A 17692-nucleotide genomic window follows, 5' to 3' on the forward strand; every position below is an offset into this window, starting at 1 on the left:
AAGGCCAAGAGTAAGCGTCGAAGAAACCGGCCACAAAAAGTGCACCCCAAAAATCAACCTCCAAGGCGCACCCTACACTAGGAGCTAAAGCCCTTTCCAAGAAGGCGAAGACAATTGTTCATATTGATGAACACGAGAAAGGAAATCCGGCAAGGGACCCCACAAGGTTTCCCAACCGCTTCTGTGAGCTCATGTTCCCTACCATGATTGAGAGGAACTATCATTCCGAGCACCTACTCACTCCCCCAAACCACATTGCTCCGTATGTGCTACCCCACATTGAGCGACAAGGATGGGGTTTCTATTGCGGAGACCACAAGAGACCAACCTCTCGTGGGTGGTGGAGTTTTACTCCAATTTCCACTCTCCGTCTCTTCAGTCGGTTTACGTGCACCGAAAGCAAGTCTCAGTTTCAGAAGAGGCTATTCAACGAGTGCTCAATGTCTCATCGGTACCGGAGGATATGGATGGTTACCAAGAGGTCCTACGGCAGCAGAATGAGTATCATTTAGAATGGGACTCGATTCTTCCGGTCATTGCCCAACCTGAGGCATTTTGGACCCAAGGATGACCAAGGATGTGGCCCTAGTGCATTGATGCACATTTCCTTACTGTGGAAGCTCGAACATGGGCCCAGATCTTTTCTCACTATGTGCTTCCTAGCACCCATAAGTTGTCCATCACGGCGGACCTAGCCCTCCTTATTTGGTGCATACTCACGGAGAGGCCAGTCAACATCCCTCTCCTCATCCGGAAAGCGATGGGGCGAGTCCATGCCAAGGGTAATCTACCATTTTCCGCCTTGGTATCCAATTTGGTTGCTGCTGCTGGTGTTCCTTGCGATGCTAAGGACATGAAGGCTACAATTCTGGCAAAGGGCGATATCGTCCCGAGCGGGAAATATCTTCAGCCTCCCATGGATGCCACGAGCCTTGACATCGCCCCTCCTCCCACCATTCCTACTACTTCGTCGACACCACCAAAGTCAACCCATCAATTGCTTGTAGAGCTCCATGAGAAGATAAATCGATATGAACGGCGAAACAAACGCCGATTTGCTTACATGAAGAAGCTTTGGAGTTGCGTCAACCCGCCTATGGAAGAGCCGAACATTTCCACATCCGATTCAGACAACAGTGAAGCAAGCACTCAAAGCACGGATGAGGGAAGTGGCGACCCGAACCCCCTTTGCGTATCACTCATGGCACCGAGGACGGTGCAAACCCCTAAGTGTGGGGAGGTCGGTTACCGATTTCCGTAGGTACCCTTTTCTTTTCAACACCTATGATTTTGATTAGTTAGGATAGATTGCATGGTTAGTTTTTGTTTTCAGTATTTGAACACTTGTTGCATGTTAGGACTACTTGGTTAGGGTGATAACTTCTTTTCCAAGAAATCATTATTAGGGAACAATACCAATTTGAATTTTTTTTTTTTGTGTTAATCTTGCTTGAAGAATTTATTTTGGAACACGGTTTTTGAGCTAAGAACACAAGCATGTGAGAGTTGAGCCTAATTGTGTGGTTACATCTTATAGCCACTTATTTTCATTCTTGTGTGAATTGTTCTCATTCTATGATTGTGATCTTTGATTTGTTCGATTCTTTATGTCCATTATTCCATGTAGACATGCATTTATATGATTGAGGCCATCATTTCTTTTAGATCACTGGTGCACGAAATTGTGATCTCTGGTAACGGCGCCAAAAACTTAGTACGCACGTTCATAATCTCAATTCTTTTTCACAACTCCGCACAACTAACCAGCAAGTGCATTAGGTTGTCCAAGTAATAAACCTTACGTGAGTAAAGGTCGATCCCACGGAGATTGTCGGCTTGAAGCAAGCTATGGTCATCTTGTAAATCTCAATCAGGTGGATTCAAATGGTTTTGGGATTTTGATGATTAAAATATAATTAAAATATAAAATAGGATAGAGTTACTTATGTAATTCAGTGGTAGGAATTTCAGATAAGTGTATGGAGATGCTTTACTCCTTCTGAATCTTTGCTTTCCTACTCCCTTCATCCAATTATTCATACTCCTTTCCATAGCAAGCTGTATGTTGGGCATCACCGTTGTCAATGGCTACTTCCCGTCCTCCCAGTGAAAATGGTCCAAATGCGCTGTCACCGCATGGCTAATCATCTGTCGGTTCTCGATCATGTTGGAATAGGATCCATTGATCCTTTTGCGTCTGTCACTACGCCCAACACTCGCGAGTTCGAAGCTCGTCACAGTTATCCCTTTCCAGATCCTACTCGGAATACCACAGACAAGGTTTAGACATTCCGGATCTCAGGAATGGTCGCTAATAATTCTAGCTTATACCACGAAGACTCCGATTTTTCGGAATGGAGGCTAAGAGATACACACTCGATCTAAGGTAGAACGGAAGTGGTTGCCAGGCACGCGTTCATAGGTTGAGAATAGTGATGAGTGTCACGGATCATCATATTCATCATGTTGAAGTGCAGCGAATATCTTAAAATAGGAATAAGCTTGAATTGAATAGAAAAACAATAGTACTTTGGATTAATTCATGAGGAGCAGCAGAGCTCCACACCTTAATCTATGGGGTGTAGAAACTCCACCGTTGAAAATACATAAGAACAGAAGGTCTAGGCATGGCCGAATGGCCAGCCCCCTAAACGTGATCTCTAAACATAAAATTATTCAAAAGATGTGAAATAAATCACTAAAAGTAGTTTTTATACTAAACTAGTAACCTAGGGTTTACAGAAATAAGTAACTGATGCAGAAATCCACTTCCGGGCCCACTTGGTGTGTGCTTGGGCTGAGCATTAAGCTTTCATGTGTAGAGACTCTTTTTGGAGTTAAACGCCAGGTTGTAGCCTGTTTCTGGCATTTAACTCTGATTTGCAACCTGTTTATGGCGTTTAACTCCAGAATAGGGCAGGAAGTTGGCGTTTGAACGCCAGTTTGCATCGTCAAAACTCGAGCAAAGTATGGACTATTATATATTGCTGGAAATCCCTGGATGTCTACTTTCCAACGCAATTGAGAGCGCGACAATTGGGTTTCTGTAGCTCCAGAAAATCCATTTCGAGTGCAGGGAGCTCAGAATCCAACAGCATCTGCAGTCCTTTTTCAGCCTCTGAGTCAGATTTTTGCTCAAGTCCCTCAATTTCAGCCAGAAAATACCTGAAATCACAGAAAAACACACAAGCTCATAGTAAAGTCCAGAAATGTGATTTTTATTTAAAAACTGATAAAAATATAATAAAATTAACTAAATCATACTAAAAACAACTTAAAAACAATGCCAAAAAGCATATAAATTATCCGCTCATCACAACACCAAACTTAAATTATTGCTTGTCCCCAAGCAACTGAAAATCAAATAGGATAAAAAGAAGAGAATATACTATAAATTCCAAAATATCAATGAAACTTAGCTCCAATTAGATGAGCGGGACTAGTAGCTTTTTGCCTCTGAACAGTTTTAGCATTTCACTTTATCCTTTGAAGTTTAGAATGATTGGCATCTATAGGAACTCAGAATTTAGATAGTGTTATTGATTCCTTATTTCAGTATGTTGATTCTTGAACACAGCTATTTTATGAGTCTTGGCTGTGGCCCTAAGCACTTTGTTTTCCAGTATTACCACCGGATACATAAATGCCACAGACACATAACTGGGTGAACCTTTTCGAATTTTGACTCAGCTTTGCTAGAGTCCCCAATTAGAGGTGTCTAGGGTTCTTAAGCACACTCTTTTTGCTTTGGATCATGACTTTAACCGCTCGGTCTCAAGCTTTTCACTTGACACCTTCACGCCACAAGCACATGGTTAGGGACATCTTGGTTTAGCCACTTAGGCCAGGATTTTATTCCTTTGGGCCCTCCTATCCATTGATGCTCAAAGTCTTAGATCCTTTTTACCCTTGCCTTTTAGTTTAAAGGGTTACTGGCTTTTTTCTCTTGCCTTTTGGTTTAAAGAGCTCTTGGCTTTTTTTGCTTGCTTTTTCTTTTTCTTTCACCTTTTTTTTCTTTTATTTTCGCCATATATTTTTTTTCGCAAGCTTTTGCTTTTTCACTGCTTTTTCTTGCTTCAAGAATCAATTTTATAATTTTTCAGATTATCCAATAACATTTCTCCTTTTTAATCATTCTTCAAGAGCCAACAAATTTAACATTCATAAACAACAAATTCAAAAATATGCACTGTTCAAGCATTCATTCAGAAAACAAAAAGTATTGTCACCACATCAAAATAATTAAACTAATCTCAAGGATGAATTCGAAATCATGTACTTCTTGTTCTTTTGTGATTAAAAACGTTTTTCATTTAAGAAAGGTGATGGATTCATAGGACATTCATAGCTTTAAGACATAGACACTTAAACACTAATGATTATGTAGTAAAGACACAAACATAAATGAAACATAAGGTTCAAAAATCGAAAAACAGAAAAATAAAGAACAAGGAAATTAAAGAACGGGTCCACCTTAGTGATGGCGGCTAGCTCTTCCTTTTGAAGATCTTATGGAGTGCTCTAGCTCCTCAATGTCTCTTCCTTGCCTTTGTTGCTCCTCCCTCATAGCTCTTTGGTCTTCTTCTAATCTCATGTCGGATCTCCGGATACTCACTCCTTTTGAGCTTGAAAGGGACCTCAGGGATCACCTTCTTCTTGGCCACAACTTCATAGAAGTGGTCTTGATGGGTCTTTGAGATCAATCTTTCCATCTCTCATGACTCAGAGGTGGAAGCAATTGCCTTCCCTTTCCTCTTTCTTGAGGTTTCTCTGGCCTTAAGTGCCATTAATGGTTATGGAAAAACAAAAAGCCACGCTTTTACCACACAAAACTTAAAATGTTTGCTCGTCCTCGAGCAAAAGAAGAAGGAAAATAGTAGAAAAAGAAGAAAATGGAGGAGATGGAGGGAAGTGTGTATTCGGCCAAGGGGGGAAAGAAGTTTTTGTAATGTGTGAAGATGAGGTAGTGTTGAGGGGTTTATATAGGGGTGGGGGAAGGGTTAGGTTTCGTGTATTAGGGTTGGGTTTGGGAGAAAAAAGATTTTGAATTTGGAGGTAGGTGAGGTTTTTTGGGGAAGAGTAGATGGATGTGAATGGTGAAGGGTATTTGGGGAAGAGTGTTATGAAAGGGTGTGAAGAGGAGAGAAGAAGAGGTGGAGTAGGTGGAGATCCTGTGGGGTCCACAGATCCTGAGGGGTCAAGGACTTAGCATCCCTGCTCCTTTTAGGCATGCAAAACGCCCTTAGAGTGCACTTCTGGCGTTAAACGCCATGTTGCTGCTTGTTTCTGGCATTTAATGCCAGTCTGGTGCTTGTTTCTGGCGTTAAACGCCCAGAATGGTGCCAGACTGGGCGTTTAACGCCCATTCTGCTACTCTTACTGGCGTTTAAACGCCAGTAAGCTCTTCCTCCAGGGTGAGCTATTTTTCATGCTATTTTTTATTCTATTTTTGATTTTTCAGTTGTTTTTATGATTTCACATGATCATCAACCTAAAGAAAACATAAAATAGCAATGGAAAATAAATAGATATAATTAAATAACATTGGGTTGCCTCCCAATAAGCGCTTCTTTAATGTCAATAGCTTGACACTGAGCTCTCATGGAGCCTCACAGATAATCAGAGCAAGGTTGGGGCCTCTCAACACCAAACTTAGAGTTTGGTTGTGGCCTTCCAATACCAAACTTAGAGTTTGAATGTGGGAGTTTTATTTGACTCTGTATTGAGAGAAGCTTTTCATGCTTCCTCTCCATGGTTGCAGAGGGAAAACCTTGAGTCTTGAATACAAGGTAGTCCTCATTCAACTGAAGGACCAACTCTCCACTATCAACATCAATCACATCTTTTGCTGTGGCTAGGAAGGGTCTACCAAGGATGATATATTCATCCTCATCCTTCCCAGTGTCTAGGATTATGAAATCAGCAGGGATGTAAAGGCTTTCAACCTTCACTAGCACGTTCTCTACTAGTCCATAAGCCTGTTTTATTGATTTGTCTGCCATCTCTAGTGACATTCTTGCAGCTTGTACCTCAAAGATTCCCAATTTCTCCATTACAGAGAGTGGCATGAGGTTTATCCCTGACCCCAGATCACATAGAGCCTTCTCAAAGGTCATGGTGTCTATGGTACAATGTATGAAGAATTTTCCGGGATCAGGTTTCTTCTGAGGTAATGTCTGCCTTAGTAATGTATTCAGTTCATTGGTGAACATGGGGGTTCATCCTCCCAAGTCTCAGTACCAAACAACTTGGCATTCAGCTTCATGATTGTTCCTAGATATTTAGCAACTTGCTCTTCAGTGATGTTTTCATCCTCTTCAGAGGAAGAATATTCATCAGAGCTCATGAATGGCAGAAGAAAGTTCAATGGAATCTCTATGGTCTCTGTATGAGCCTCATATTCCATTGGTTCCTCAAAGGGAATCTCCTTTCTGTCCAGAGGACGTCCCGTGAGGCTTTTCTCACTGGGACTCACATCCTCCTCACTCTCTCTAGGTTCGGCCATGTTGATCATGGTTATGGCCTTGCACTCTCTCTTGGGGTTTTCTTCTGTATTGCTTGGGAGAGTACTGGAGGAGTTTCAGTAATCTTCTTACTCAGCTGACCCATCTGTGCCTCCAAATTTCTAAGGGATGACCTTATTTCATTCATGAAAGTTAGTGTGGTCTTGGATAGATCAGAGACTATGGTTGCCAGGTCAGAATGGCTCTGTTTAGAATTCTCTGTCTATTGCTGAGAAGATGATGGAAAAGGCTTGCTATTGCTAAACCTATTTCTTCCACCATTATTATTATTATTAAAGCCCTGATTAGGCTTCTATTGATCCTTCCATGAGAGATTTGGATGATTTCTCCATGAAGGATTGTAGGTGTTTCCATAGGGTTCTCCCATGTAATTTACCTCTGCTATTGCAAGATTCTCAGGATCATAAGCTTCTTCTTCAGAAGATGCTTCCTTAGTACTGTTGGATGCAGCTTGCAATCCATTCAGACTCTGAGAAATCATATTGACTTGCTGAGTCAATATTTTATTCTAAGCCAATATGGCATTCAGAGTATGAATTTCAAGAACTCCCTTCTTCTGAGGCATCCCATTGTTCACAGGGTTCCTCTCAGAGGTGTACATGAACTGGTTATTTGCAACCATTTCAATGAGTTCCTGAGCTTCTGCAGGGGTTTTCAGATGAAGAGATTCTCCTGCAGAATGGTCCAATGACATTTTTGACAACTCAGACAGACCATCATAGAATATACATATGATGCTCCATTCTGGAAGCATGTCAATAGGACACCTTTTGATTAGTTGCTTGTATCTTTCCCAAGCTTCATAGAGGGATTCACCTTCCTTCTGTCTGAAGGTTTGGATTTCCACTCTAAGCTTGCTCATCTTTTGAGGTGGAAAGAATTTGGCCAGGAAAGCACTGACCAGCTTGTCCCAAGAGTTCAGGCTATTCTTAGGCTGTGAATCCAACCATGTTCTAGCTCTGTCTCTTACAGCAAAAGAGAAAAGCATAAGCCTGTAGACCTCGGGATCAACTCCATTAGTCTTGACAATGTCACAGATTTGCAAGAATTCAGCTAAAACTGATGAGGATCTTCCATTGGAAGTCCGTGAAAATTGCAATTCTGCTGCATTAGAGAAACCAATTGAGGTTTAAGCTCAAAATTGTTTACTCCAATTGCAAGTGAGATGCTTCTTCCATAGAAGTTAGAAGAGGGTGCAATAAAGTCACCAAGCATCTTCCTTGCATCTCCACCATTGTTATTAGGTTCGGCCATGTCTCCTTATTTTTCGAAAATTTCTGTCAGGTCCTCTCCAGAGGGTTGTGCTTTAGCTTCTCTTAGTTTCCTCTTAAGAGTCCTTTCAGGTTCAGGATCAGCTTCAATAAGAATGTCTTTATCCCTGTTCCTGCTCATATGAAAAAGAAGAGAACAGAAAAGAAAGTATGGAATCCTCTATGTCACAGTATAGAGATTCCTTATGTAAGTAGAAGAAGAGAAGAATAGAAGAAGGAGAAGAGAAAAATTCGAACACAGAGAAGAAGAGGGGGTTCGAATTATGAGTAGAAGAGGAATGTTAGTAGATAAATAAATAAATAGAAAGAGATGAGAGGGGTAAGAATTCAAAAATTAAATAAAATAAAAATATTTTTGTTTTTATTTTAAATATTAGTTATAATTTGAAAATCAAAAAGAGAAATTAAATAAAATTAAATTAAAATTTAAAATAATTAGTTAATTAAAAGCAATTTTGAAAAAGGGGGGGGGGGGTTTCAAAAATTAGAGAGAGAAAATTAGTTAGGTGGTTTTGAAAAAGATATGATTGAAAAAGAAAACTTTTAAAATCAAACAAAAAGTCAAGTAGTTAATTGAGAAAGATTTGAAAATCAATTTTTGAAAAGATAGGAGGTTAGAAAGGATTTTGAAATTGATTTTGAAATTGATTTTGAAAAAGATATGATTGAAAATCATTTTGAAAAAGATTTGAAAAGGAAATTTAAAAAGATTTGATTTTTAAAATTAAAGTTGATTACTTGACTAACAAGAAACTAAAAGATATGATTTTAGAATTTAAAGATTGAACCTTTCTTAGTAGGCAAGTAGCAACTTGAAATTTTTGAATCAATCACATTAAATATTAGTATTAATTTTGAAAATCATGAAATAAAAATAAGAAAAATATTTTGAAAATAATTTTTAAAAATTTCAAAATTATTAAGGAAAAGTTGAAAAAGATTTGATTTTTGAAAAAGTTTTGAAAAGATAGGATTTTTAAATTGAAATTTATGAGTAAAACAAGGAAAGATATATTTTTTATTTTTGAATTTTTAATGATGAGAGAGAAAAATACCAAATTGAAACAAATCATGAAAATTATGAATCAAAACAACTAATGCATGCAAGAACACTTTGAATGTCAAGATGAACACCAAAGACTTATTTTTGAAAATTTTTAAGAAAAGAAAAACATGCAAGACACCGAACTTAGAAATTTTCAAACTTTAGAAACCAACAAATTGAAAATGCATATGAAAAACAAGAAGAGACACAAAACATGAAAATGCAAAGATCAAACAAAGAAGATCATCAAGAACAACTTAAAGATCATGAAGAACAGTTTCATGCAGGTGTTCTTCGAAAATTTTAAGAAAAATTAAAAAGATGCAATTGACACCAAACTTAAAAAGTTGACACTAGACTCAAACAAGAAACATCAAAATTTTTGTTTTTATGATTTTATTAAATTTTTTTTTGGTATTTTTCGAAAATTAATTGGAAAAAGAAAAATAAGGATTTCAAAATTTCTAATGAGAATTCCAGGAATCATGCAATGTTAGTCTAAAACTCCAGTCCAGGAATTAGACATGGCTTACTAGCCAGCCTAGCTTTCAGTGAAAGCTCCGGTCCAAAACACTAGACATGGCCAATGGCCAGCCAATTTTTAGCAGATCATTACATACAACAGCTAAATTGATGAGAAAGACAAAGAAGCTCTTCTAAGGATAAGTGAAACCTCGGTCCAAAAGACTAGACATGGCTTAACAGCCAGCCAGGATTCAACATATCTCATGAAACTCTAGAATTCATTCTTAAAAATTCTAAAGAATAAAATAAAATAATTTTTTTGAATTTATTTTCGAAAATAGAAAAGAATAAAAACAAAAAGCTTAAACATAAAATAAAATTACCTAATCTGAGCAACAAGATGATCCGTCAGTTGTCCAAACTCGAATAATCCCCGGCAACGGCACCAAAAACTTGGTGCACGAAATTGTGATCTCTGGTAACAGTGCCAAAAACTTAGTACGCACGTTCATAATCTCAATTCTTTTTCACAACTCCGCACAACTAACCAGCAAGTGCACTGGGTCGTCCAAGTAATAAACCTTACGTGAGTAAGGGTCGATCCCACGGAGATTGTGGGCTTGAAGCAAGCTATGATCATCTTGTAAATCTCAGTCAGGTGGATTCAAATGGTTATGTGATTTTGATGATTAAAATATAAAATAGGATAGAGTTACTTATGCAATTCAGTGGTAGGAATTTCAGATAAGCGTATGGAGATGCTTTACTCCTTCTGAATCTCTGCTTTCCTACTGCCTTCATCCAATCATTCATACTCCTTTTCATGGCAAGTTGTATGTTGGGCATCACCGTTGTCAATGGCTACTTCCTATCCTCTCAGTGAAAATGGTCCAAATACGCTGTCACCGCACGGCTAATCATCTGTCGGTTCTCGATCATGTTGGAATAGGATCTATTGATCTTTTTGCGTCTGTCACTACGCCCAACACTCGTGAGTTTGAAGCTCGTCACAGTCATCCCTTCCCAGATCCTACTCGGAATACCACAGACAAGTTTTAGACTTTTTGGATCTCAGGAATGGCCGCCAATAATTCTAGCTTATTGGTGCACGAATTGTGAATCACACTTTTCACACTCGTACCACTAACCAGCAAGTGCACTGGGTCGTTCAAGTAATACCTTACGTGAGTAAGGGTCGAATCCCACGGAGATTGTTAGTTTAAAGCAATCTATGGTTATCTTGCAATTCTTAGTCAGGAAGTTAATTATATTTATCAGTTGAGTTGCGAGTAAATAAGAGAGCATGGATTAAAGGTTACTTGTATGCAGTAATGGAGAATATGTTGGAGTTTTGGAGATGCTCTGTCTTCAGAATCTCTGCTTTCCTCTGTCTTCTGATTCACACATGCACGTCCTCCTATGGCAAGCTGTGTGTAGGTGGATCACCGTTGTCAATGGCTACCATCCATCCTTCCAGTGAAAAGGGTCCCGATGCGCTGTTACCGTACGGCTAATCATCTGCAGGTTCTCAGTCGTACCGGAATAGGATTTACTATCCTTTTGCGTCTGTCACTACGCCCAGCACTCGCGAGTTTGAAGTTCGTCACAGCCATCCAATCCCAGAATCCTACTCAGAATACCACAGACAAGGTTTAGACTTTCCAGATTCTCATGAATGCCGCCATCAATCTAGCTTATACCACGGAGATTCTGATTAAGGAATCTAAGAGATATTCATTCAATCTGATGTAGAACGGAGGTGATTGTCAGACACACGTTCATGTATTGAGGAAGGTGACGAGTGTCACTGATCATCACCATCTCCATAGTTAGGCGCGAATGGATATCTTAGATAGGAACACGCATGTTTGAATGGAAAACAGAAATACTTGCATTAATTCATCGAGACACAGCAGAGCTCCTCACCCCCAACAATGGAGTTTAGAGACTCATGCCGTCAAAAAGTACAAAGTTCAGATCTAAAATGTCATGAGATCAAAATAAATCTCTAAAAGTTGTTTAAATACTAAACTGGTAACCTAGGTTTACAGAAAATGAGTAGACTATGACAGATAGTACAGAAATCCACTTCTGGGGCCCACTTGGTGTGTGCTGGGGCTGAGATTAAAGCTTTCACGTGCCTGGGGCTGTTTTGGGCGTTCAACGCCAGGTTGTAACCTGTTTCTGGCGTTGAACTCCACTTTGTAACTTGTTTCTGGCGCTGGACGCCAGACAGTAGCATGGAACTGGCGTTGAACGCCAGTTTACATCGTCTATCCTTGAGCAAAGTATGGACTATTATATATTTCTGGAAAGCCCTGGATGTCTACTTTCCAACTCAATTGGAAGCGCACCATTTGAACTCCTGTAGCTCCAGAAATTCTATTTTGAGTGCAGAGAGGTCAGAGTCCAACAACATCAGCAGTCCTTTTTCAGCCTGAATCAGATTTTTGCTCAGCTCCCTCAATTTCAGCCAGAAAATACCTGAAATTACAGAAAAATACACAAACTCATAGTAAAGTCCAGAAATATGAATTTTGCCTAGAAACTAATGAGAATAAACTAAAAACTAACTAAAATATACTAAAATCTATATGAAATTAACCCCAAAAAGCGTATAAAATATCCGCTCATCACAACACCAAACTTGAACTGTTGCTTGTTCTCAAACAACTAGACAAATAAAATAGAAGACTAATAAGTCAAGAAGCAATAATATCTCAGAGTTTTTGAGTGAAGCTCAGATTCTAATTAGATGAGCGGGACTAGTAGCTTTTTGCTTCCGAACAGTTTTGGCATCTCACTTTATCCATTGAAGCTCAGAGTGATTGGCATCTTTAGGAACTTAGAATTCAGATAGTGTTATTGATTCTCCTATTTCAGTATGATGATTCTTGAACACAGCTACTTTATGAGTCTTGGATGTGGCCCTAAGCACTTTGTTTTCCAGTATTACCACCGGATACATAAATGCCACAGACACATAATTGGGTGAACCCTTTTAGATTGTGACTCAGCTTTGCTAAAGTCCCCAATTAGAGGTGTCCAGGGTTCTTAAGCACACTCTTCTTTTTGCTTTGGACCTTGACTTTAACCGCTCAGTCTCAAGTTTTCACTTGACACCTTCACGCCACAAGCACATGGCTAGGGACGGCCTGGTTTAACCGCTTAGGCCAGGATTTTATTCCTTTAGGCCCTCCTATCCACTGATGCTCAAAGCCTTGGGATCCTTTTCATTACCCTTGCCTTTTGGTTTTAAGGGCTATTGGCTTTTTCTGCTTGCTTTCTCTTCTCTTTTTTTTTTCTGCAAGCTTTGTTCTTTGCTGCTTTTTCTTGCTTCAAGAATCATTTTTATGATTTTTCAGATTATCAATAACATGTCTCATGTTCATCATTCTTTCAAGAGCCAACATATTTAACAGTCTTAAACAACAAATTCAAAAGACATATGCACTGTTCAAGCAGTCATTCAGAAGACAGAAAGCATTGCCACCATATGTTACTAATTAGAATTTTTCTTATAAAAAAACTCGAATTTTATTGTCTCTTATTCAAAAGATCTACTATTTTATTCATGTTTGCTGATGATGAGAAAAATAGACTATAACTTAATTGGAGGTAAAATCAAAATAGACACTAATTACTACTATATGACTCCTAAGGTAAACTCTTATAACGACAACTATCACAGAGTTAAAGCAGAAATTGGAATTTAACAACCTTTGTTCTGGGAAGTGGATGTTCCTCGGATTTGTGGGGTGCTTGGTCCTTCAAGAGATAACTTCTGGCACTTCAATTCCTTCAAGTCACGCCCTTGCTCTTCCTGTTCTTTAATCAAATAGCAAAGAATTTGACTGTGTTCCTTCTGTTCCTTTATTATTTGTTCCATAGCTTCTTGTATCTTGGTAACTAATGTTTCAAGATGCTCCCAATATTCAGATTCAGGGATTTCTGGGAGAAATTCCTGTGTTTTCTTCTTGATGGGGTCATCCTGCGCTTGTTGTTTTTCCATTGATGCTTTGGTGATTGGTTTCTCAATTGAGATATACTCAGTTATTCCCATCCTTACCCCAGCGTCCTTGCAGAGCAGAGAAATCAAGCTTGGGTAAGCCAACCTGGCCTCTTTAGAATTTTTATTAGCAATTTTGTAGAATTCAGTTGAAATCAGTTGATGAACTTCCACTTTTTTTCCCATCATGATGCAATGGATCATCACTGCTCTTTTAACAGTGACTTCAGAATGGTTGCTAGTGGGCAGCAGAGAATGCCCAATGAAGTCCAGTCAGCCTCTGGCCACTGGTTTGAGATCTTCTCTTTTGAGTTGATTAGGAACGCCCTTCGTGCTGGTGGTCCACCTGGCTCCAGGGATGCATATGTCTTCTAGAATCTTATCCAGGCTTTTGTTTGTTCTCATCATTCTCCTATTGAAGGAGTCTGGATCATCTTTCAGCTGAGGTAGCTTTAAGATCTCTCTGATCTTGTCAGAGTGGGTATGAATAATCTTTCCTCTGACCACGGTTCGATAGTCATAGATATCAGATCCAGATAGTCTTTGCCTGTCTGTATGCCACATATTAGCATAGAACTTCTGAACCATATTCCTTCCCACTTTCGTTTCAGGATTAGCTAGGACCTCCCAGTTCCTGATTCGAATTTGCTCCTGGATCTCCGGATATTCGTCTTCTTTCAGATCGAATCTAACTTCTGGGATCACTGATCTTAGACCCATTGTTTTATAATAATGGTCTGAATGTTCTTTAGATAAGAACTTCCCTTGATTCCAAAGTGGTTTTGGAATGCTCTCTTTCTTGCCTCTTGAAGTGGGTTATTTTCCCTTAGGAGCCATGCTCTTAGTGATCACGGATAAACACACCAAACTTAGAGGTTTGCTTGTCCTCAAGTAACAGAAAAGAAAAGAGAGGGATAGAAGGAGAGCTAGGTGCAATTGTTGATGGAGGAGGGTGGAGGCCGAACCCATATATAAAGGGAGGGGGGAGGGTTCGAAAATTTTGAAAAGATATGATAAAAAGATTGATTTGGAAAAGATAAGATAGAAGATATGATAAGAGAGGATATAGTTTAAAATTGAAAAGATATGAAAAATTTTTGAAAAAGATAAATCTAGATTTTGAAAAAGATAATGTGGAGATTTGAAAAAGATATTAGTTAAAAAAAAATAGATTTGTTTTGAAAATTTGAAAAAGAGTTGGATTGAATTTGAAAAAGAGGGTTTGTGCTTATGGATTAAGATACATTTGATATTTTTAAGGTAGGGTTTTTAGAAATTAGGGATTTTAGAAATCAAGGTTCTTAACATGTTTATGCAAGAAATCATGAATTGAAGCATGAAAATTAAGATTTAAAATGAAAAATATGAAGAAAAAATGAATTTACCTCCTCCCCACCATCCTGGCGTTTGAACGCCCAAACGCTGCATGTTTTGGGCGTTCAACGCCCAAGTAATGCCTCTCCTGGGCGTTCAACGCCCAGCTGCTGCTTCTTTCTGGCGTTGAACGCCAGGAAGTCCTTTGTTACTGGGCGTTTTTCTGAACGCCTAGAATGCTGTAAATCTGGCGTTAAACGCCCAGAAAGAGCTTCTTTCTGGCGTTTAACGCCCAGATGGCTATCCTCACTGGCATTCAACGCCCAGTGGATGCTTCTGTTGGGCGTTGAACGCCCAAAACAGACTTTTACTGGCGTTTTCTTGCCAGTGAGCTCTTTTTCTCTGTTTTGTGTGCAGAATCCTTCTGTAACCCTGTGAACTTATGCAATTGATTCTTTACCTTGTTATCAATGAACTTTATATAAACAAATAAAAATAAAAATAGGACAAAATGCTTAGAGGATTGATGCCCCATAGCTGGGTTGCCTCCCAGCAAGCGCTTCTTTATTGTCTTTAGCTGGACCTTGCTGAGCTTTTAGTCTAGCTTCAGCCTTGAGCACTCTTGCTCAATATTGCCTTCAAGATAGTGCTTGATTCTCTGTCCATTGACAATGAACTTCTTATCAGAATCAATATCTTAAAGCTCCACATAACCATATGGTGATACACTTGTAATCACATTTGGTCTCCTCCACCGGGACTTCAGTTTCCCGGGGAATAGCCTGAGCCTAGAGTTGAACAACAGAACCTTTTGTCCTGGTTCAAAGATTCTAGATGACAGCTTTCTGTCATGCCACTTTTTTTATTTTTCTTTATAAAGCTTGGCATTTTCGAAAGCAATGAATCTGAATTCCTCTAGCTCATTTAGCTGGAGCAATCTTTTTTCTCTAGCTAATTTGGCATCAAAGTTCAGGAATCTGGTTGCCCAGTAGGCTTTATGTTCCAGTTCCACGGGCAGGTGACATGCCTTACCATAGACCAGTTGGTATGGAGAGGTCCCTATAGGAGTCTTGAATGCTGTTCTGTATGCCCACAGAGCATCATCCAAGCTTCTTGCCCAATCCTTTCTACGGGTGTTTATAGTCCGTTCTAGGATTCTTTTTAGCTCTCTGTTAGAGACTTCAGCTTGTCCATTAGTCTGTAGATGATATGGAGTCGCCACCTTATGGCGAATCCCATACCGGACCATGGCAGAGTAAAGCTGTTTGTTGCAGAAGTGAGTGCCCCCATCACTGATTAGTACTCTAGGGACCCCAAACCTGCTGAAGATATTTTTCTGGAGGAACTTCAGCACTATTTTAGTATCATTGGTGGGTGTGGCAATGGCCTCAACCCATTTGATACATAGTCAACTGCCACCAGGATATAAGTGTTTGAGAATGATGGGGGGAAAGGTCCCATGAAGTCAATTCCCCATACGTCAAACAACTCAATCTCCAAGATTCCTTGTTGAGGCATGGCGTAACCATGAGGCAGATTACCAGCTCTTTGGCAACTGTCACAGTTACGTACAAACTCTCGGGAATCTTTATAGAGTGTGGGCCAATAGAAGCCACATTGGAGGACCTTGGTGGCTGTTCGCTCACCTCCAAAATGGCCTCCATATTGAGATCTATGGCAATGCCATAGGATCCTTTGTGCTTCTTCTCTAGGAACACACCTACAGATTATTCCGTCTGCACATCTCTTAAAGAGATAGGGTTCATCCCACAAGTAGTACTTTGCATCAGTGATTAATTTTTTCTTTTGTTTCCTATTGTACTCTTTGGGTATGAACCTTGCAGCTTTATAGTTTGCAATATCGGCAAACCATGGTGTTTCCTGAATGGCAAATAAATGCTCATCCGGAAAAGTCTCAGAGATCTCAAGAAAGGGGAGGGACGTCCCTTCTACTGGCTCTATCCGGGACAGATGATCAGCCACTTGGGTTTCTGTCCCTTTTCTGTCTCTTATTTCTATATCAAACTCTTGCAGAAGCAACACCCATCTGATGAGCCTGGGTTTTGAATCTTGCTTTGTGAGTAGATATTTAAGAGCAGCATGGTCAGTATACACAATCACTTTTGATCCTACTAAGTATGATCTGAACTTGTCAATGGCATAAACCACTGCAAGTAATTCTTTTTCTGTGGTTGTGTAATTTTTCTGGGCATCATTTAAAACGCGACTAGCATAATAAATGACGTGCAGAAGCTTGTCATGCCTCTGTCCCAATACTGCACCAATGGCATGATCACTGGCATCACCCATTAGCTCAAATGGTAATGTCCAGTCTGGTGCAGAAATTACTGGTGCTGTGACCAGCTTAGTTTTCAGCGTTTCAAACGCCTGCAGGCACTCTGTGTCAAACACAAATGGCGTGTCAGCAGCTAGCAGATTGCTTAGAGGTTTTGCAATTTTTGAAAAATATTATAGCCTGAGTAGCCATCCAAAAAGCAGTAATAATCATGACCTGCCAGTCTTTCTAGCATCTGGTCTATGAATGGTAGAGGAAAATGATCCTTTCTGGTGGCTGTATTGAGCCTTCTATAGTCAATGCACATGCGCCATCCTGTAACTGTTCTTGTAGGAACCAGTTCATTTTTTTCATTATGAATCACTGTCATGCCTCCCTTTTTTGGGACGACTTTTTCAGAATGACTGCACTGCATTCTTCAGTGAGGAGAACTCTTTCAGTTTCTCTCCAATCCTTCTTATGACTCAAGATCTCTTTCATGAACTTGGCATAAGAAGGTATTTGCTCAAGTGCCTCTGCAAATGGAATCTTTATTTCAAGAGTCCTGAGATAATTTGCAAAGCGAGCAAATTGCTTATCCTGCTCCTCTTTCCGGAGATTTTGAGGATAAGGTATCTTGGCTTTATATTCCTCAACCTTAGTTGCTGTAGGTTTATTGCCTACAGAAGTGGTTGAAGAAGGCTTTTTAGAGGGGTTGTCATCAGCACTTGTGTATGTCTGATCCCTCACTGGCAACTGAGTGCCAGAGTTAGAAGCTGGAGTGACGTG

General features: G+C 39.6%; 1 protein-coding gene across 1 annotated transcript in view; it reads left to right on the forward strand.

Annotated features, from left to right (window-relative positions):
• Window positions 761–17692, forward strand: part of LOC110265634 — a 33386-nt gene continuing 16454 nt past the window's right edge. Inside the window, exon 1 of the mRNA XM_021108715.1 lies at window positions 761–1192. Coding sequence (XP_020964374.1) covers window positions 761–1192 — 432 coding nt within the window. The remainder of the gene's footprint in view (window positions 1193–17692) is intronic.

The sequence above is a fragment of the Arachis ipaensis genome, chromosome B01, assembly GCF_000816755.2.
Source record: "Arachis ipaensis cultivar K30076 chromosome B01, Araip1.1, whole genome shotgun sequence".
NCBI classification, from domain to species: domain Eukaryota; kingdom Viridiplantae; phylum Streptophyta; class Magnoliopsida; order Fabales; family Fabaceae; genus Arachis; species Arachis ipaensis.